The sequence below is a fragment of the Acartia tonsa genome, chromosome 5, assembly GCF_053477335.1.
Source record: "Acartia tonsa isolate MP-2025a chromosome 5, ASM5347733v1, whole genome shotgun sequence".
Taxonomy (NCBI): domain Eukaryota; kingdom Metazoa; phylum Arthropoda; class Copepoda; order Calanoida; family Acartiidae; genus Acartia; species Acartia tonsa.
This window is the reverse complement of record NC_137264.1, coordinates 40,161,277-40,184,799: the sequence shown is the minus strand read 5'-3', so window position 1 is coordinate 40,184,799 and position 23,523 is coordinate 40,161,277. Positions and strand designations below refer to the sequence as shown.

The 23,523-nt window shown below is 32.4% G+C and overlaps 1 protein-coding gene across 1 annotated transcript in view; it reads right to left on the bottom strand.

The window, feature by feature from the left end:
- Positions 1 to 2,626: 2,626 nt before the first annotated feature.
- Positions 2,627 to 23,523, bottom strand: part of LOC145319486 (uncharacterized) — a 45,647-nt gene continuing 24,750 nt past the window's right edge. Inside the window, exons 9-16 of the mRNA XM_080161633.1 lie at positions 19,648 to 19,797; positions 17,049 to 17,090; positions 13,338 to 13,409; positions 9,887 to 10,042; positions 8,457 to 8,563; positions 7,869 to 8,080; positions 4,827 to 4,894; positions 2,627 to 4,158 (exon numbers count right to left, since the gene is read on the bottom strand). Of these exons, the coding sequence (XP_080017759.1) occupies positions 4,021 to 4,158; positions 4,827 to 4,894; positions 7,869 to 8,080; positions 8,457 to 8,563; positions 9,887 to 10,042; positions 13,338 to 13,409; positions 17,049 to 17,090; positions 19,648 to 19,797 (945 nt within the window). The 3' untranslated portion in view covers positions 2,627 to 4,020. The remainder of the gene's footprint in view (positions 4,159 to 4,826; positions 4,895 to 7,868; positions 8,081 to 8,456; positions 8,564 to 9,886; positions 10,043 to 13,337; positions 13,410 to 17,048; positions 17,091 to 19,647; positions 19,798 to 23,523) is intronic.

Sequence of the window (23,523 nt, the reverse complement as noted above, 5' to 3'; positions counted from 1 at the left end):
AGCTAACCGATGTGTACGGACCGATCCTATATATATAAAAGTTTATATTTAAAACATAATTTTATTAAAAAAGAAAGATTAAAATCTTCCATCTATTTATTGATTTTGCTTTTCACTTAATTCTAAAAAACAGGTCTGTTTGTATGTTGGTAATGCTCTTTTAATGCATCAACGTCTTTGTATAACTGGATGCAATCGTCCTTATTTTTAAGCTTTTCAATAATGAGGGTAACGCCCGTAACGGTTAGCTATTTTCGTTTAGAAATCGTAACTACTCTATAAAAATTACCAGAATATCCGTACGTCCACATATGATTCTTTACTTTTTTGACAACAAATTTTTGTATGTTATGATTATCCTATTCATCTGATTATTGCAATACTATTACCACAAGGTATAATGTTATAAGCGAAGCATCCTAAAAATGTAAGAATGTCCTTAATCAATATCCTCTAAGCAGTTTTTAAACAAATTTACTTACAATATTATAGATTATATACATCTATATTATGCTTATTCAGTTTTTACGCTCTAAAGTGTTAATGCTCGTTTTCCTTCTGTTTTAGAACTTCGCTTTTATGGATGTTATCATCCTTGTTTTTTATTTATGGCCTCTTTGTTTTTAAGTGTTCTAGATATAATTATATTATAATAGAATTTGCTGAGTAATGCTAAATATAGATAAGTGTATTTTCTATAATGGGAAATATATCCTGATAACAGAATAACAAGGATCAAAACATCCGTAAAAATGAAAATGGTAGAACAAACGAACATTAATACTTGGAGAGTGTCAGGGCTGAAAAATTGTATATAAGTCGAAACAAAAGTAAATTGGTTGAATAAATGCTAAAATACAGGATAATGTTTATGATCATATTTATATTTTTAGAACTTTATTGTAGAATAGCTTCGCTTAAAATTTTGTACTATATTGTCCTAGGAATCAGTACTCCAAAAATCAAAGATTGGGGTAATTATATCACATAAAATATTGTTGTCAAAAGAGTAAAAATTAGCTTTTTAAAATGGGCGTACGGACTTTCGGGTATTGATTATAGAGTTGCTACGCTTTTTAAATCATACCTAACTGTTTAGGAATCATCCTGCAAAATTTTAAATCAATAGGACAATTCTAATATGTCTAAATTAACAAAAAGAGCAAACCCCTACGCACGTAAGGATGGACCGACCTTAATTATTTGAAAGCTTCGCTTTTAATGAAGGATAATTCTGATTCTAAGTAACATAGCTTTAACAATATTAACTTTTATTCAGTGAGGCTTGCAGTGAGGCAAAATTATCCCTACCTAATTTTTAGCGAGCCTCAATGATTTTAGTGAGGCAGTGAGCCAAAAAGTTTTTTAAAGAATCCACCTAGGTTAAGCAATTTACGTTGATTTATCATTTTTTTAATTGAGCCAATTAAAAATATTATGTAATCATTTTGACGGAGTTATATCACGACAGAAAGGCTTTATTTGAAGAGTAGCTGCGCTACAATCTAAACATACGTCAAAGAATATATTTATTTCAGATTTAATACATCTTATTATTATTACATTAATGGATATAAAATACGTGGATATTGCATACCATGAAATAATGTTTTTCCCAGCTGGCTAATATAACCATCCCCTTCCTTGTCTCTTTACCCTTTCTCCTTCTCCCCTGACCATGAAGGAATGTATTGACCAATACTAGTAACTAGTTGGAACCTAAATTGACACCAAAAATTCTCCTGTCACAATATCCATGCATTATATATTTATTATTACATTATTTAAATTTTGATCACAGTGTTATTTCAAACAATATAATATTAGAATTTTACATATTTATACATAAATATATAAAAGGTATACCTATTTCCACATATTAAGTTATATATATATTAGATATCCCTTTTTAATGCCATTTTTGTGATTTCACTTGTTGAAGGTCTTAATAGTGCCTATAAAAAAACGTGACAACGTCATACAGTTCCTATGACCACAAACTAAATAACCAATAGCCGACCATTATACATTTTAATTGACCAATGGTAGGCCATTATGATGTCGTTTTTTTATAGCCACTATAAAAAGCTTCCCAATTATTTCTCTAATATTATAGGACTGGTGTATAAAAGCAATTTTAAGATAAGACTTCCATATCCGAAAAAAGTTTAAAGAAGATGAGTGTTATAAAGAATTTTAAAAATAACATATTCATACATATAATTTTACTTTAAATTTAGTTTACTATATTTTATTTGTTTCTTAGTTTTAGCGATATTTAATAATTGATATAGGTATGATTATATACTTTAAAACAATGATCTATGACTGTATCGCAGCTATTCTACAATTAGAGCATGTCTGTTTGTTTGTCTGTCCGAGTCAATTACGTAAAGCGACTGTAACTTTTCCATTTACTGATTATTTAAAGTTCAATATCAAAATTGTTTTCTATTGCAAAAGAGTCCATTAACTACTTATTTGAATCATTGTTAAAAGTTTGTCGATAAGCGGCTGTGCATAGACGTCCAAGGGGGGGGGGGGGCCGGGGGGGTAAAGTGGGGATTACCCCCCCCCCCAAAAAAAAAACGAATTTACGGCACTCCAAATTTTTTTTCATTTTACCCCCCCCCCCCTATTTAAAGTTTACCATTTAGGAGGGGGTATTTACTCCCCCAAACAATTTTGGGGGAGGTAAATACCTCTATGACTCTCTATTCGTGTAGGAAGGGAAGATGGAGAAGTAGCATAAAACCATCCCAAGATATTAATTAAAAAACAAGATAGCTTAATATCATCGCGGGACCTATATAAAGTTTTTCTAAAATGGAAAAATCATTCAGTGCAGTCATTTTCGAGGTCTTGACAAACAAACAAAAAGCCTTACTACTTTATATATCAGGACATTTATTGCCATTTACCTGACATTAATTAATTATTGCCTAACTTAAGTAACTTCATGATTCAAGTTTGACAAAAAAATCTCTATCCTATTTACAGTAACTGATTAATATCCGGTGGATTAGAATCGGTTCTGGGCCATACTGAAAAATCATGTAAACGAATTACAGACAATTTTCCATGATTATTGAAATAAAAATAACTATTAACCTGTTATTGATGCAATTTTTATTAACATATTTGTCCTTTTCAGATAATATATTGTTTTTGATGATCTCTATAATGATAAATGTATTACTTTATAGTCAACTAGCGGCTACGCCCCGGGAAGCCTCTAGGGACAATTAAGGTAAGAGGAAAAAAGTCGACCCCTTCCCCCCCCCACATATTCAACTTTAGCTTTAAAAAAGAAAATATAAAAAAATTATTTTGTTGAGAGTAAATTTTTCTTGGGAATGTGAAGATACCAAGATTGGACCTATAAAAAGCTCTTCTGTAAAGGAGAACTATATCGGTTCAGCGGTTAGCGAGATCCTTTGATACGAATAAAAAAGCTTACTACTTTTTATAATAGGATAGGTGAGAAAGCAATAATTTCAGAATTTCATTTCCAGTAGAGCCTCGAAACCGATTAATATCCACTGGATTAGAACCGGTTCTCGGAAATAATTACAACATCATATTGCAGACAATTTTTCACAAAATTAAAAAAAAAAAAATATTATACCAGTTTTATTAGCCCGGTTCTTCGGCCCCTCAGTCTAACAAAACTGGATTTAATCTTGTAATTTTTTATTAAAATGTCCGCGGTAAGCTGTCTATAATATGATGCGATAAATACTATTATATTTTGATTAAATACTATGTCATCTATATTCTCAGAAAGACAGTTTACATACAATAAATCATTTCTAAATCCAGTGAAAGTATTATACTAAAATTGGGTGTGGAGAAAAGAGCTTCATAACCGAAAAATAGATTAAGCCATTAAAACACATTTTTGGTAAAGTTTTTTAATTCAAAAGGATTAAACAGGTTAAACTAAAAATTATTCTAATAACCATAATTTCTTAGCAAATACATAATTACACATTAACTCAAAATGATTTAGCTTGAATTTTACACAGTAGTGTTAGGGAATGCCCTGGCCGGGCTGGAGCTAGTTGACCGCCTGAGGTTGGCCAGATGTAGGGCCACAGGCACTGGAGACATCTCCCGGGGCATCAACTCTGAGGTATCAAGAATCTTACATTGAACCTGGAACAAAACAAACAAACATATAATTTTAACAGCTATTAATAACCCCTCCCCCCCCCCCACTCAAGACTATGACTTACCCCTCAGCGTATTTGCAAGTTGTCGGTTAAGTGTTGTGTCATAACTAAAGATAATAAAAATTGCTCTTGCTGTTGCTTTATCAGGTGCGTGATATTGTTGTTAGAATAGCGGTAATGTCTAAGAAAAAACTAATCACCAACAATTAGGACGTTTAGACAATGGTCGTGAGATCAAATAGTTGGATGTCTGTTGAACGGTTGGACACACACTTCATACGTGTATCCCGTCTTTTGGAGGTTATCCAGGTTAAAAATTTAGAAGATATAGAAAACATACAGACAATATGTTACTTTGTACTATACTAGCGGCTACGACCCCTAGAAGCCTCTAGGGGCACTTAAGGTAGGAGGGGGAAAAGTCGACCTCATCCCATTTTAAATTTGAGTTTCTAAAGAGTAAAAAAAATTTTTTTTGGAGGGAGGAGGGGGTGAAGACACCCTCCCAAAAAATAGTTTAAAACCTTTCCAGGACCTATAAGTAGCTTCACTGTAAAGGAGAACAATATCGGTTCAGCGGTTGGCGAGATCCTTCGGGACAGACAAAAAACGCTTACTACTTTTTATAATAGGATTTACATATTCTTTTACCTTTGTGACTATAGCTCCATGCTTGTTCAGAATTGGATCTGTGAAGTGAACACTGTGCTTTGGTGTACCTACAATTAAACAAGGATAAAACATCCGCAGAAGCAAAGTTTAACAAATCAGAAAAAAGATAATTAGCAAACATATTCGCTTAATGGAACAAAATTGGTCAAGCGGTCAGCTAGATCTTTGGATATACAAAAAAGAAAGACATTTTTACCCTCATCAATTTCAAATACTGTATTTTGAAATTACTCATAAACTTTTATTATTATCATTATAATAGTTATTTCTAGCATCGTATTATAAACAGCTTTCCGCGGATATAGAATGTACAATTATAAGATTAAACCAGTTTTTTAGCCCCAAGATGCCGAAGGCACGGGCTAAAAAAACTGGTTTTAATCTTATGATTGTACATTTTTATGTTCGTAGAAAGCTGGATATAATACGATGCTAGACATAGTTTTTCGTATGGATGAGAACCGGTTCCTATCCACCGGATTCGAATGAATACGGGAAAGTAGTTTACATTATCAATTGTTTTTTTTTGTCAAATGCTTTACTGATGTCAAGGTGCTATAAAATAGTAATTTTCTCGTTGTCTTTATTTATCATTTTTTAATTAAAAAACAAACTTCTGAAAAGAAATCATCACTAAGAAGAACCATGTTAATAAATAAAATTTCCATCCGTATTGCAAGTACATAAGGATGTTCAGGGCAGAAAAATCCTTTTTCTTTTATAGATAAAAAAAACACCAATAAAAAAAAGGCATTAAAAATGGGGAATTGCGAATAAGGGAAGCTCTTTATAGTGCCTATACAAAAAATGACGTCATACAATATAGTTGACCAGTGATAGGCCAACACACAGAATATATTACAATATTACAATAGCAGGCCAGTATGCATTTTAATTGACAAATGGTAGGCCATTATGACGTCATTTTTTATAGGCTGTATAAAAAGGTTGAATGTGAAGAAGGAAAATGAAAATTGTACTTACACTAGTGCCTCAAATATGCTCTGCTCAAACTATACTTTACATTTATAAGGAAAATTGCAACTTTACATTGGAATTAAAGGGAAGGAAACAGAGAGAGAGAGAGAGAGAGAGAGAGAGAGAGAGAGAGAGAGAGAGAGAGAGAGAGAGAGAGAGAGAGAGAGAGAGAGAGAGAGAGAGAGAGAGAGAGAGAGAGAGAGAGAGAAAGAAAGAGAGAGAGAGAGAGAGAGAGAGAGAGAGAAAGAAAGAGAGAGAGTGAGAGAGAGAGAGAGAGAGAGAGAGAGAGAGAGAGAGAGAGAGAGAGAGAGAGAGAGAGAGAGAGAGAGAGAGAGAGAGAAAGAAAGAGAGAGAGAGAGAGAGAGAGAGAGAGAGAAAGAAAGAGAGAGAGTGAAAAGTTGTAAAAGCAGCACACTCTAAGGGTAATGTAGATAGCCCTTGTATTTTTTTATATTTCTATAATACAAAGTAAAAAATATACTTAAATTTTTATAAAATTAGTATGATTTCAATTAAAAATAGCTTACTGTTGCTATAGATAATCATTCGTTGATTTTGCTTTACACAAATAAGGTTAAACTAAGACAGGAAATTTATTCTAGATCCAATTCTATTTATTAAGAATCCAACCTTGGTTTCACCAATATGCTATCAAGAAAATTATACTGCGTAGTAAAAAAAATGCATTTATCTGCATCTAAAACGTACTACCTACTCAATTCTAAACTAAAAAGAACAGTTTTCATACAAAAACAATTCAAAGCCTTTTAAGCAATATAAAGATTAAAATTTTTAATTTTTTTTTATTTTGCTACTCCTATTACTCTTACTTGTTTTTCTCTCTATTTTTACGTGAAATTTATGCTTTTTTAAACTTCATTTTCCTCGATCTGTCTGTCTGTATGACTGTAACGTATGTTTTATATTGTGAATATTTCCGTTGTTTCATAGTAATCATTGTGTCATAGTAATCTACAACTTCAGTTCCATTAAACTCTATACCTTGACTTCATGGATTAGAAATTTTAGAATTTTGACATTATCAAATTTCTATAAAGTATTTGATTGTAATAAGATTCTTAAAAGAATGGTTTGATAGTTATTTTTCGCATCGTATTATAAACGGCTTTCCGCGGATATACAGTGTGTTTTTTTTTATGAGAACTTTTTTGAAAGCAATTTTACCCCACTTATAGTTATCAGAATTTAATGATTAATGGCTTATTTTCTTCGTTTTTTATAACCATTTATAGAACATCAAAAAAATATTTCAGTTTTTATTAAAAAAGTACAGTAAAATCAAAAATTCACAACCTAGATGTCAACATCTAAAAATAGTTTTAGCGCATTTTTCTAATGCTCAAATTTTCTAACCTTTGCAAGAATGGATGCAAAACGCTTCAAAGTTGAGATACATAGTTAAAAATTGAAACATATACTTTTGGGGACATGTACTAAAACATATCAAAGTTTGAAGGCCATATCTCAACAAGGGAGGAAGTACTGGCCCCCCAAAGTGGACTATTGAAAATCCAATTTTTTTCTTGCAAGGGGTAGAAAATTTGAGCTAAAGAAAAATGCGCTGAAACCTTTTTTAGATGTTGAAACCTAAGTTTTGAATTTTTGATTTTACTGTACTTTTTAAATAAAAACTGATTTTTTCATGTTCTATAAATGGTTATAAAAACGAAGAAAATAAGCCGTTAATAATTAAATTCTGATTACTACAAGTGGGGTAAAATTGCTTTCAAAAAAGTTCTCATAAAAAAACACACTGTAGAATGTACAATTATAAGATTAGAATCAGTTTTTTTTAGCCCCGAGGTGCCGAACACTATTTTCGTATTTATTCGAATCCGGTGGATATTATTCTAGCTTTCTGCGAATATAAAAATGTACAATCATAAGATTAAAACAATTTTTTTAAACCGTGCGAGAAATAACTATTCTCATTTTTTTAGTTTTAACTTAATTTTAAATCTCCTGCCCGTTTTCCTTCGGCTTTGAGTGAGTGTTATGACCATCTTCGGCCTTATTTTCTACCTGTATTATTTGATGATGTAGTGTCCATACTACTTGGCCGTCCATTGGCCGGCCGCAGACAATACTGACTTCGCCGCACAGAAGCTCGCCGCCGCGGTGAAGAGGCTGGAGATGTATTACAACTGCTGCTGGTAGCCGCTAAACAACTGGCAGGCGATGCCACGTGATTTAGGGAACCCGAATAGGAGGCGTTCATTACAGGGTTAGAATTCCTAAAAATTTTATGAAAGTTATTTATGAGAAAGATATAATTTTATTAAACTTATAGGCGCTTTCCCTAGAAGGGTACAAAAACCTTCCCTTTAAAAAAGATAAAGGAAAAATATGGGGGGACAAGGTAGTTTTTTATTACTTTAAATCAGATCAGGTTAGGTTATACTGTGTAGTCCCGCAGGCAGGGCTGCAGCCTTCTGAATGGGTTTGCCGTACGAAAAAAAAATCCAATTATTTTTAATTTATTTTAAAATAAAGGGTGGGGGTCAGTTGGAATGCACCTCATTATATGATTTTTTAATCTAACACATTTTTTAGTCTATTTATATACATATCTATCTACATAAGTATCCATATAGCTTTATATCTACCTACCTGAAATACATAGAAGCACCAGATCTAATAGAAGAAAGTCTGTCTGGAGTAGAGGTTCTTGAAGATGATCCCCCAGGATAACTTGATACACTCGACTTGGTTGTCACCTCAATTTAAAAGATTGATTTTTAAAACCTTGTAATCTATTCATTATTTATGGCGTGTCCGTCCGTCTGTATGGCTTAGCAGAGAGCTCTAGTAGTTTATTAGAAACGTCTTATGGATTTCGGAAAATAAATTTTACAAAAATAGTAATCTTTTTGACTAAATTAAAAAATATTTTCATGGTATTTTTCTTCTTCTGTCTGATGGGTTCAATATTAGTTTTATAGAAGTTATCATTTTTGATGATTAAATTAATTCCATTAACTTTTTTTTTGCATCACAAAAGATTAAAAATGAAAATGATTAAAGAAAAAAAGATTAAAGGTAAAAATTACATTATTCTATTCTCTCCCTGGCTACTAAACCCAGCTAAAAGCACATTATAATTAATTTAGTTTTCTCTTTAATGTTAACAGAAAAAAAGGATGGGTAAAAATACTAGAGGTTCTAAATCTGCCTCATGGGGCTGTTTGCTGAGAACAGGGATATACCATTGAGATATATCAATAGTTTTCAAAATTATAATATAGAGTTATAATATCTCGAGAAAAAAAAAAACGATTGAGTCTAAGGGTGCTTTTCACGGGTTTTCTCCTTAATCCCTTCCCATCAAATACAGAGCCCATAGATGCTAGGCACGCAGTGGCCAGTTACATTTTTTAGTTATCACTTTTTACTTTTTTTTGTTTGGAAGGGGATGTACGTAAGATGTTCAATTCAATTCCTGGTAAAATAGCTTCGAACCACGAAAGAAGGATTGAGTCTTTTTGTTTTGTAGATAGGAAATTCTTTTAAATATATTTGTGTTTTTAAATCAAATTTTGTTTGCATATTCCTAAATCCTTTACTTATTCATAACTTTACTAAATTTTCCATCCATCAATTTAGAAATTAACAATTACATAATTTAGTTTTTTCATGTTAAAATAAAACATGGTTTATTCTTACTGTAATTCAAAAAAAGCGAAAGAAGGTATTTTATAATTTGAAATAATAACATGATTTCCTGAGCTACTATTCAAGAGAGACGGCTGAATTTTTGTTAATGATTCCTTACACCATGGACTATCAGTTTATAAATATTTTATTGGTCCGTCGGTCTGCCAAACGTGCTACAAAAAACTTATATATGTATATTAATTAACACACAAAGGTTTCGTGATAATTTTTCTTATGTTTTTATACATGTTTTTTGACTAATAAAAATTTTGCTATAAAACCTGACTTTGTCCGATTGTCCAACATAATTATTTTGGATTCTGTCATCCTTAATTTATATAAAAGAAGTAGGATGTCTGCCAGTCTGTTTATTTAAATATTTTTACCTTTCCCAACAAAGGTCTAGTATCACCAATAGCCAGGTCCACAGGTCTGAATCCTGCAAGGCTGGTCAAGTTGGGGTCAGCTCCAGCCTCCAGCAAACAGCTGACAACCTCCGGGTCTCCACTTCTGGCTCCAGCGTGCAGACAACTCTCTCCATTCTATATATAATACAAAGATTAGATATGTAAATAAGGACGCCGCCGAAAATTTCTTAAGAAAAATTCCCCTAAATGCTAAGGCTGCAACAGCTAGTAATTTAAAGAAAAAAATAATTTAACCCTTACAGATCGGGCCCTAATTCCCACCTTAATAGATGGGGGGCTATCTCGGCTCCTGTTACAGTCAGAGACATAACATTTTTTTCTGGTGGTTCATGTGCATATTTAGAGAAAATTACTTTTTCTAGTCATAGCGGTGAGACCGCTCCTTAGCCGCTTTTTAGCGGCCAGCAGCTTAATATTAAAACAGCTGTAGAGCGGCCAATTTTAAAGCTAGGATCACCAAATTTTAGGTGGAACTTTTATTTTTTTTTATAACAAAAAAATTACTTTTTCTGACCAATCGGTCAAAAATCGGTCAAGGAGTGGTCAAACGGTCATGAACTTTCTACTCACGGAAGTTTATTATTGCTCAAGGATGTACCACAAATTTTTTTAGGTCTCTAGCTGTAATAGAAGCCACGATATACATGATATAAGTCCATATTAAAAGGAGGACATAAAATCGGTCAGGAAGCGATCAAAGGGTCATAACCCCACTATTCTCAGATGTTTATTGCTATCCCAGTATTCACCAAAAAAATTTAGGTTTCTATCTTATACACAAAAGTCATAATGAAGAAATTAAGATTTATTTATAATTTTTTCTAAATTTGGTGCCACCTAACCGACTTTGACCGGACGCCACGACCGACACAGACCAGATATCCTTATAAGATGAACTCTTGCCGACGTATAATTACTAAACTTAAAAAGTCATGAAGTCACAACTCTCTATCTTACCTACAAAAAAATGACATTGAAAAAACTAGAGGGGGGGTCAATATGTAAGGGTTAAGCAAGAGTAAAAATTTCTATAGTGCTATTTATAAAGACTTGACCCCTTTCTAATAAAAGGTTGATTCATTTTTCTAAATGACTATAGAGGGTGACAAATGGTCACAAATACATGGATTAAGTCACAGAAAAATAGATGAAATATAATAATAAATCTTTGGATAAAGACAAAATAAAATGTATGAATCCATATTAAGTCAAGGATCTAAAGGGAGAAGACATTGGACGATAAATTGATAGGCATCCTAAATTAGGATAAACTTAACCACACCTTCTAATTTTTGATTGAAAAGTTTGGACTATAATAGTTTAGATCAAACAATTAAAATTCACACTAATAAGATACTGTGGTTAAAAAAACTTTGGGTACTAATATAATCTAAAGTAAAATGTCCCCTCACTTTCTGATTTTTAGAAGAAAATCCTTTCAAAAAGATAACTATTACCTTCCCTACTAATCCCACATTTCTAAATATTCTAAATTTACAAATTTTGTAGCAATTACTTATCCCTGATTCCCTGAAGAAAATCACTTCCATCCAATATAAGATTAGAAAATAAAAATGTGTAGGGACACAAAATTTATTATATTTTTATGTAATATTCCCCTTTTATATACACAGGGAATTTTGGGGATTAGACAATGGAAGCAAAATTGATAAACTCCCTAATCCATCATGTGATAACACATTCTTTGGTTAAAAGTTTTGGGAATATTGAAATTTAAATCCTATTCACCTTGCCTTTTAAAAAAACAAAGCTTTTCTATAATTAGTGTCGTTCCATCCATACTACCCCCCAGAACGCTTAGCTCTTCACATTAATTTAGACATGTTATAATTGTCCTATTAATTTCAAAATTTGCATGATGATTCCTATAACAATTAGGCACGATTTGTAAGCGTAGCAAATCTATAATATATATTTAAATTTTTAGACAACAAATTTTTGTAGTATATAATAAATAAAAATATAATTGCTTATCATCTGTTTTCACTCTAATAAAAGATATCTTTATATATTTTATTATTAGAGAAAATTACATATATATTAGAAAATTACATATATTTGTTCACATGTTACTTTCACATATATCTTTCTTATAAGTAGCAAAGCTACTCTATAATTAACTTGTCTATCCGTCCGACAGTCATCGAAAAGCGATTTTCTTGACTGCTATATGAGATAGACTGCTGATTATTTTAGTAACAATACCCCGTGCGAAAAAGAACCCAGCATATAACTTACTCGTTCGGTCTGTCTATCTAAAAAAGAAATGACAACCGAACATTTGCTTTATAAACTCACTCTCTCCGCTTGACCTGCATATTTATATGGTTTTTCGCTACGTATGGATATTTTCCTTGTTGTCATATCTACTCATTAAATAGAACCATTCTGTAAGTTTGTCTGTTTGAAATCAATTTTAATACTGAAATATGGTTTGCTTGAAATAAGATTTAACTGTAATTTGACATTAATTGATTTTTGATAATATTATTATTTAGATTTTAAAATTGACCAATTATCACTTAATTTAATGACAGTTTTGCTAATAAAATAGGTTACTACTGCGCTACTTATGACCTGATCATATTTTCCTTGTTATGAATATTTATGTATATTAATAATTCATACATTGCATAATGTTTATCTATTTCCCTATAATGGATATAGAATATACGTGGATATTATGTCAATTTAGGTTGATAACATGGACATCAATTAATGGTCAGTTCGTTCATCTAGTAGGAGGGAAGGGGCTGGGGTAACGAGGTTGGATCAGGGGGAATCGTTATTTTAGCCAGCTACAAGTCTTACTTTAAAAGTGTACATGAAAATCTGGTGTAAGATCCAAGTAATAATAAATGCATTTTCCCTAAGTATCTATAACTATCTAATAACTTTTGAAAAAATCTCAAATGCAAAACAAACTTCTAACCAACGATCTTTTATATTTCAGTATAAGGATGTGTGTCTTTACATATGTATTTAATATGCTTATTTATGGAAGGTTTCAGATTATTGGTGGATAATAGACTTAATATTGGGAACTGCAAACCTCGAATTTTCAATCATTTTAACCAATAATATATTTCTAAAAAAGGGGTTTTTTGCTTGACATGTTTGGAAGTGTACATTAACTTATCTTCCATTGTCTTATCCCTGTAAAAAAATAAATAGTTATTTATCGCATTGTATTATAAACAGCTCTTTGCGGATATTAAAATGAAAAGTAATAAGATTAAGAGTGGTATCAATTTATTATCTTTATTTTAATATTTTTGGAAAATTGTCTGTAATATGATGCTATACATGATTTTTCCGTATGGCCAAGAACCGGTTCTAATCCAGTGGATATTAACCGGTTTCGTAGCCATACTGTAAATGAAATTACCTGTAGAATACCAAGCTGTGGTTTATACTTGAGCAATTCTTTCACTGCTTTCCTGTGACCCTTCTCACATGCCTGAAATTATCATAATTATTTTTTATTGTCTAATGATTTAATTATTCTGTCCGTCCTTTAATCTTTGAAGGAAAAGTACATGTTGATTACTGATAACAAAGGGGGCAAAATCCTACGGGTGCTCTTACCCTGCGGAGCTACCAAATACCCAAATTAACTTATCTAACCTAACCTAAAGTAAAAAATAACAAATGAAAAAGTACCCTTTCCCCACCAACTAATTTCAATTAAAAAAAATATAATGGGGAAGGGAGGTTATCACTGCTGTATAAGGTACTTTGAGTGAAAGTACTAAGTAATTTTTTCAGGTTTAGGTTTCATACTAGCAACATTCAAAGACTTCACTTATCTATGCCCCATATATTTACATACTTTTATTAAACTTTGTGATTCCTTATATATTTATAGATAAATATCTTCATGATGCATAGGGTCCTAGGACAAACGCAGGAGTCCCAAACGTCGGAGTTGGCACTCAACCTAATCTACCCAATTTTAGACCATCTTTTAGGTTTTTTAAATGCCTAACTACTGCGGGGGGCTTATTCGTACATTCATATCTAAACCTAACCTAATATTTATAGAAATACCTAATCAAATTAATATTTTAACACTCCTGCGTTTGTCCACTCCGACGTTTGGGACTCCTGCGTTTGTCCTGGAACCATGCATAGTTTTAGGTTTATTCATATTCAAATACACGCATACTTTTTTCATATGTCATGTAGAATGTATATTTGCTAAAGCAATTTTATCTTCCCTTTATAAAATGTTGTCAGCTAAATTTCCAACTATAAAAAGATGATAATTCGAGACGTCTAGAAATCTCTGTGTAAAATGAAATCTGAATGACTTTACAAAATATTTAATACATTTGACCGCCCATGCCAGGGATAAAACAATGGACGATAAATTGATATACACTCCGATAATGATAAACTAAATTACCCCTTGTAAATATTGTTAAAAGGTTCGAACATTATAAATACAATAAAAGTATTAAGCCAACGAATAAGATAACGTGGTCATAAAACTTTGAATATGTGTGAAATTTAAAGTCCAATTTCCCTTTTCATATCAAGTCGGGTATAACAGAAAGGTATTCTTTTATGATCTTTGAAGGCTGTCGCATGCGTTGCAGAGTGAGAGGGGACAATGGGATGTTTATTACACTAGTCCCCAAAGTTTTTTAATAAAGTTTTCTTATTCGATAGCTAAACAACTTTTGGGACTTTAGTGCATTTTGATTGGTGGATTCATTAAGTTGAGTGTTCAAACTTTTAAACCACTAATTTTTATCTACAGAAGGGGTAATTTTGTGTATAATCATTCCATGATATTACATCAATTTATCGGTCATCGTCTTATCCCTTTAGATCCCTGATTCGCATTAGAACCAACAAAACGCAGGAATCAATTAACCATAATTATCTTATCCCCTAAGATTTTACATTCTAATTTATTTGTGGGACAGGTTTTTGGCTGTTTTAGCAATCCCCGAAAAGTTATCAAAAGAAAGTCATCCATCGTATATCTAACTTGATCCAAGTTTTGCAATATCTTTCAACTTTTGCCTTTTTACGAGAAAAACTGGTATTATTGGTTTAATTTATTAAAAATTATAAAAGTATTTCTTCATTAATCCTATTATATAATGTAGTAAGCGTTTTTTGTCTGTCTTGCTAACCGCTAAATCGATATTGTTCTCCTTACAGTGAAGCTTCTTATAGGTCCTGGGAAGGTTTTAAACTATTTGAAACTTAAATTTAAAATGGGATGGAGTCGACTTTTCCCGCTCCTACCTTAAGTGCCTCTAGAGGCTTCTAGGGGGCGTAGCCGCTAGTACTTTTATATTCTATCTATTTAACTCTAAACCAATCTATCTATCTTTCCCAGAATGTATCTATCTGATTTCCTCAATTCTTAGGGATCTAAAGGGATAAAACAATGGCCGATAATATTGATGTACATCCCTAATGATAATATATCAAATTTCCATTGTATATATTACAATTAGTGGTTAAAACGTTTATACACTCAACTTAATGAACCCACCAATCAAAATTCAATAAAAGTCACTAAGCCCAACAGGCTAGAAAACATTATTACAAAACTTTGGGGACTAGTGTAATAAAGAGCCCATTGTCCACTTCCTTTCCTTTCCTATTTTAGAGCATTTTCTGTACATCTAATCTTATATCTATCTATACATCTATCTATCTATCTATCTATCTATCTATCTATCTATCTATCTATCTATCTATCTATCTATCTATCTATCTATCTATCTATCTATCTATCTATCTATCTATCTATCTATCTATCTATCTATCTATCTATCTATCTATCTATCTATCTATCTATCTATCTATCTATCTATCTATCTATCTATCTATCTATCTATCTATCTATCTATCTATCTATCTATCTATCTATCTATACATCTATGTATACAATTATCTGATTTTCTATCTATCTATTTGTACGTACTATAAGTGTGGATAGGACATATCCTAGCTTTTTATGTGTTTAATCTTCTCAAAGTTGCCAAATATTACAAAATTATGCTTTATTCTTCGGGCAGTAACATAACATGTAAAGATTTATAATAAAAACTCAGTGAATTTGAAAGGTTTAGATTTATTTTCTTGATATCGTTGTTTAAGCTTTCCTATTTCGTATGTTATTTATAAATCATAAGACCAAATAAAAACCCAACCATCTTAATTTCTATAAGTTTTTTTCCATTATGGCTTTAAAGCCGAATAATATCCGTTGGATTAGAACTGGTTCTGAGCGATACTGATAAATCATGTACTGTATCGTACTAAGGTAAAAAAAAAAGAGTAATAAAATAAAAATCATAGTATTGATACCAGTTTTGTTAGTCCAAGACTTCGGCCCCTCGGGGCCACCAAATTTGAAGAAAAAACCTTACAATTTTTCATTTTACAATCTGCAGAGCTGTCTATAATACGAAAAGAAAATCCAAAAGTTAAATCAATTTTTATCTAAAATGGCAACCCTAACATTATTCAACTATTTTGTGTGCCCAGCCTTTGTGCAAGAATAGAAAACTTTGATGCTAAAATTGCTTTTAAATTGTCGCTGGGGCATACTTTAAGAGTTTAATATTACCCAATTTTGGGAGGTCCTGCATATTTGATTAGGTAAATATACAAAAAAAATATTTCTATATCATATATAGCATACTAAATATTGCTTTGCATTCGAAGGAGTAATAGCCTAAAACCATCCCAAGATTTTAATTTAAAACTTAAACAGCCTAAAACCTTTCCAGGACCTGTGTGAAGCTTCCATAAAATTAATAACTAAATCAGTTAACTTGTTTAGTAGTTATCGAAATCTTAAGGTAGAGACTAGAAACTTTACTACTTTTATATAAGGATATGATTTTTTATATGAAAATTTTGAATCCTGTAAATCGAATTGTAACAATAATCATGTTTTTAATGTATTTAGATTTTGTCCTGTATGATCTCGGTAACCACAGATTTATCATTTTTTTAAGGCCCAGAATTTTAGTTTTTAAATTAAGGTCTTGGGATGAATTCTGCCATCTGACGTTAAAAAACAAATTAATTTTATTTTAGAAGCGGCTAGTAATAAAACATGTACCTTGTGTAGAGGTGTAGCACCATCGTTTCTGGGTAGGTCAACCTAGAAACAAATATTTTTGGTTAGGTTAATAATTGCCATGCAGGGTTAGGAAATTGGCCAAACATGGTTAGAGCCACCTGCAGGGAATAGAAATAGGAGAAAAGCTACTGTGAAACCCGCTACTTCATTTTCTTTAGACAATTATAGAGCAGCTTCACTACTAAAAAAAGCTGTCAAATATTGTGGTACAAGACAAAGAATAAGAAAGAGACACATAATTAATTAACAGCTTAATTAAGTCAAACAACCACAAACAACGCACGGATGTGGAGACAGAGCACTTGACTGAAATCAATTCCAGTTCATTTCTTTGAAATTCTACCATGACCTCTTCATAGTGCCTATAAAAAAAATTACGTCAATGGCCAAAGATCGGTCAATACACAGACTAAATTACCAATGGAAGCCCATTATACATACATTTTAATTGGCCAATGGTCGGCTAGTATGGTGTCATTTTTTATAGGAACTATGAAAACCTTCTTCAAACAATGATTATTTTAAAGGGGTTGGGAGAGGGGGGGGGGGTGTTTGTAGATATATAGAAGCTATTGTCTTCTCCCTCCCTGCAAAAATACTTCAAGGAACTAATGTACTCAGGGACAAGGGACCCGGATACTGACAAACAATTCTATGTGAAAATTTCATCACAACCTATTGCCTTCTTTTTTCCACTTATTACCCACTTCTCTTGATATACTTCCAATAAAAGTTTTACGCCAACATTACGCCACTAAACCTTCAAATTTTCAGCAGTTTCAAATGGAATTCATTTGCTGAATCACAGCCCCGGCAAGATTAATAAAAAAAGTTCCCGTAAAGTGCCTAGGAAGCAAAAAAAATTACCTTGCTGGGCCTATACCTGTTCGCTAGGCACATCGAAGGAAACCGCCATGTTATTTTTCATGTAAAAAAATATTGTTGGCTTGTTATTGTTGCGCTTTTAATGTTCATAATTGTACATGTATCATATTATTTATAAGTGGTATTATTGTCTTTTCTTCCTTCTGAATATTAATTATATCTGATAAGTTTTCTTTTAAACTTTATTATTCCATGTATTTATAATTTTCTTCATTTAATTGAAATATTCAATACACAAGATGAAAGAATTATTTATTTGGTTATAAATAATCTTAAAAGCTAATTTTGACTCGAGTAGCTATTTCGCTATACCTTCTTTACATATCTTCTATACATCTACATTTATCTTCCTTTGTGTCTATATTTCTACATGTCTTTCTCTCTCTGTCTCTGTCTCTCTGTCTCTCTCTCTCTCTCTCTCTCTCTGTGTGTGTCTCTCTCTCTCTCTCTCTCTCTCTCTCTCTCTCTCTCTCTATCTATCTATCTTTTTGCCTGTTACTCTCTTTCTTTTTCTGTATATCTGTTTCTTTTTCTCTGTCCCTGTCTGTCTTTGACTAATTCTGTCCATGTCTATTCCTTCTCTTTATCTGCCACACTTATAATCTTTCTATCTGTCTGTTTCTGTCTGTCTGTCTTTCTATCTGTCTGATTCTTTCCCTCTGCCTGTCTTTATGTGTGTGTCTCTCACTCTGCCTCTATCTGTCTGTCTTTCTGTCTGTCTGTCTGTCTCTATATTTATATATCTCTGTCTTTTCACACTCTCTTTTTCAGTATGTATGTCTCTGTCTTTCCGTCTTATTGATTATCTTATGATTTTAAAAATATTACGCTATTCTACTGGATGTAATCGTTATTGTTTTCAAAAGTGAAGCTTTTCTATAAATAGGGTCGGTCCGTCCGTCCATACGTCCGTAACGGATAGATCTTTTCGTTTTCAGGCATGTTAGAATTGTTCTATTGATTTCAAACTTTGCATAATGATTCCTGTAGTAGTTAGGTACGATTTAAAAAGCTTAGCAACTCTATAATCGTTACTAGAATGTCCGAACGTCCATTTTAAACATGCTGACTTTTAACTTTTTAACGGCAAATTATTATGTGATATAATTATCTGATTGATTTGAATTTTGGAATACTGATTCCAAGGACAACAAAGTACAATGTTATAAGCGAAATGTAAGTGTGTCCTTAATTATTAAACTGTATTTAAGCAGTTTTTCAACAAATTTACTTTCAATTTTGTCTCGACTTTTATACATTTATATTCTGATTAATCAGTTCTGACACTCTACAAGTGTTAATGTTCGTTTGTCAGAGCTTCGCTTTAATGGATGTTATCATCCTTGTTTAATATAAAAATATTAAACTTGAAACTTTAAAAGATATTGGTTTTGTTGTAAATTGAACATTTATCTTGTATGATAAATGGATCTTATTAAAGGTTTAGACAGCTTGTGATTCTTTTAACATGATATATAATAGTTTTATCAATTATTTTCAAAGATTATATGTACCTAATAAAATGTATAGTAAGTGTTTGTTTTTAATTTATTACCGTGATTTATCTTGGGGCGGTGGAGATTTCCTCCAACAAAATAGTTGTAGTCGGTTAACGAGATCTTTCGCTACACACATATAGACATTATGTTGTTTTAAAATAAGGATTGCTTGCATAAAAAAAAACTGTGTTTACCTGTGCTCCGGCCTGCAGGAGGCTGGACACTGCCTCTGGGTGACCTGTCTGGCAGGCTATCCACAGAGGACTAGCTCCATCCCGTCGCTGGCGGTCAAGCTGAATACCTGGAGCCTCCAACAGCTGATTCAAAACATCAATGTTTCCATTCTGAAAAAATTAAGGATTGTTAAAGATGCTGACACTCTTTGTTTGTCATTGTTTGTTTCTTACAGTTGACATTCGCTTATGTAGATGATGTTATTCTTGTTGAGGAGTGAGGCTGTTTATCGTAGGGAAATATTTTATACTTAAACGTTCGCCTGTCAGTCAATTGTACTTTGTTGTACGTTTGCGTTTGACGGGAAAAAGGGCAGCTTCTCTACTAAAAAGTTAATTTTTTAAATTACTTTTATCTTTTATGAAGCAAATCCTAAAACTTGAAAATATAAAGTACTTGGAATAAATGCAAGAAATTTAATAAAGGAAAAGTTTCATGACCGTGCTGTATGTGGCAGTTCCCTATTAATTTTAGTATCGAAGCTATTCTATAATTCTTATTATATTGCTTTTCCTTAAACTGCCTGTTAAGCACTGACACCTAAATAATTTAAGAATAAAAGGGAGAGTGGGAGCTGGGTAGTTTTTTTCCCTATGCCATTACCCTGAGGGACCTTTAAATGCGGGGCCCTAACCCAGTACCCAATATAATTAAACCCAGGGAAAACAATTCTAAAGGAAAATTTCCCCACGACCCCCTTCCCCTTTTCCTTCCCCTTCTTACCCACCCCTCTTCAGTTACATAAAAGATATACCCTCACCATACTTTCAAAGGTTTCGTGATTTTTTGTAGATTTGATTGTTAGAATAGCTAGGTCTGAATCGAACCTTATCTGAGCTAAAGTAATAAACAAATGAACAAAAAATACATATATTAAAATTTTCAATATTTTTCTGATTGATAAGCAATATGTTACTTTGTTTTTCTAATTGTTTTCTTGACATTTGGTTTTTATGGATGTTGTCATCCTTGTAGATATCTATATAGCCTGCAAGAAACCTTATATTTGATATAAAAAGAAGCCTGATAATTATAAGCTGAATGCACTTAATGTAATGCATGGAAAAGTTCATATAAAACAAGAATGATTACTTTCCAAGGAAGCGTAGCGATAGAGAGTGAGAGAGAGAGAGAGAGAGAGAGAGAGAGAGAGAGAGAGAGAGAGAGAGAGAGAGAGAGAGAGAGAGAGAGGAGAGAGAGAGAGAGAGAGAGAGAGAGAGAGAGAGAGAGAGAGAGAGAGAGAGAGAGAGAGAGAGAGAGAGAGAGAGAGAGAGAGAGAGAGAGAGGAAGGGAGGGGACGCTTAACTGTAAATTATAATGGTCTACAAATTTTTATGGACATTTTGGGGACTTATTTTTGGGATTAAATCTTGATAGGTGAACAAAATAACAGTATCCAAACTATTCAATCAATAACTATAGATAGCTTAATTTTGTTATTCAAAACAAGGAATTGCCATTGTCTTATCCGTTATAATTTCTCCCCTCGCGTTCTGCCATTTGCATAGGTTAACTTAGCTTTATCCTTATAAGGTAACATTGGGTGAGGATTGGATTTGTCAAAGTAATATTCTCCAAACTTTTGTTCTTTATTTACAACTAACGGCTACGTCCCTAGAGGCATCGAGGGATATTTGAGTGAATAGGGGAAGAGGGAAGTCGACCCATCATTTTTAAGGGAAACATTTTTTTTGTAGGGGAGAGGGATGGCGGGAGATTTATTTTTAAAGTGCTATTTCTCTTGGAAGGATAGAGATATACTCCCCAACAATAGTTATAAACCATCACTGGTGCTTTAAGAAACTTCACTGCAAAGGAGAAACATATCGGTATAGAGGTTATCGAGATCCTTCGCTACAGACAAAAAAGCTTACTAATTTATATTATAGGATTTTAATCTACATTGTATAAAAGGCCATACGTTGATAACAAATGTTATAATGAGCTATATTGTATAGAGATCTATAGAGTAGCTACGCTTGTGCTGATGCATATAAACAGAAGATCATCATAAAAAAATATTGCATTTTTCACTATATTATTTTAAACAGGAAAATAAAGTTCATCTAGCAAATTCTCTTTACTTTTAAAAGTTTTAATCTCCCCCCCCCCCCCCTAAAGAAACAGAATTAAAAGCTTGGACATCCTTGATTCGGAGAGTGGAGGAATGGTAAAATCCCCCATAGTAATAATAAAAAACCATCCCGGGACCAACAATAAGATTCAATATAAATGAGAGCCTTATTGGTTTAGCAAGATATTTTGGTACACAGACAGACAGATAGACATCCATTTATCTTTATATCAGGATAGCTTATCTAGGTTCCTGCTCTTGATATTATGCATTCATTTACATAAGGAAAGTTATGCGTAATTTTAACTTCAGTAAAAAGTACATACAGAGTGGGGCAAATAAAACCAGACATTTTTCAAACGGCCATAGCTCCAAAACTACTTGACCAATCAGGACGTTTTACCCCACTATAAAAAGCTTAGGGAATGACCTTTATGACCATTAAAATGTTTGGACGATGGAGAACATGTACTCAGAGCTGGCCGCGCATATGTTCAACAAGGCGGATTCGGAGTGCGCCCGTACTATATCCTGGATTCTCGACTGTGGCCTACTAAATCTGACCTTAGTTCATTTGTAGATGAGATAGACTTATAAAACATAATTGGTGGCAATTTTATTGAATAATCTAATAGTATTATACCCAATTTGCTTCCCAGTTTTTGAAATTTAGTAAAATCTTTAAAATTGACGATTTTATGTTCATTTGTTTAAAAAATAGAATTTGTCCTGTCTTATTTGCCCCACCCTGTAAAAGGCTATTTTTAAAAATAATTTGCATTTTAGTCAGAGATCTTAAGGGGTATATTATATTGGTGTAGGCCCCTAATTATGATAAACTATATGACCCGTGTAGGTTAAAATAATAAATGGAAAATACTTTCTAATACAAACATTGCCTCATATTAGGGAAAAAAACCTGGAACTAAATCGCTAAGAACGAATACTACAGTGAATAAAGCCATTCCTAAGATCTTCAGTTCCAGACAGACTGTTAAATATGTTATAAAATTCCCCTTTTATGCTTTAATAAAGCTGGTCAAAAAAAACTTAATGGTTACTTTTCTATTTCTTTAGAAGAATATGAGATGAGATAAACAAGCTTAGCCCTGTTAAACATTCTTCCTGTTATTATATCAACATAAAAATTCAAAATATCCTGTCGATAAATATACAGCTATATGGCAACAGATTAATTTCAGAGTGGTAGAGGCTGTAAGTTATATTGGTACTCAAAGTTTTATAAACTAGTTGTTCTATTGGTAGGCTTAAAGCTTTGTGTACTTTTATAAAAAGAATTAATTGTTCAAGTTTTGTGGAAGCAGTGTCCAAACTTTCAAACAATCTTCAAATGGGATAATTTTGTGTATAATATTTGGGGATCCGCATCAATTCATCATCAATTGTCTTATCCCTCAAAGTCCTTGCCTTTGGCCGACATAAACCTATGGAAATCCTTGAAGTTGGAATCTTTGCCATTATAAAAACCTATGTCAACATAATTCTCCAAAGTTTAACATGGAATTGATCCTGAGTGGAACCTGAGAATGTATGTCAACATAATTATTCAACGTTCAACATGGAATTGATCCAGAGTAGTGCTATTATAAAAACCTATTCAATGTATGTCAACTTAATTCTCCATGGTTCAACATGGAATTGGTCCTGAGTGGAACCTGAGAATGTATGTCAACATAATTATTCTAGGTTCAACATGGAATTGATCCTGAGTGGAACTGAGAATGTTTGTCAACATAATTCT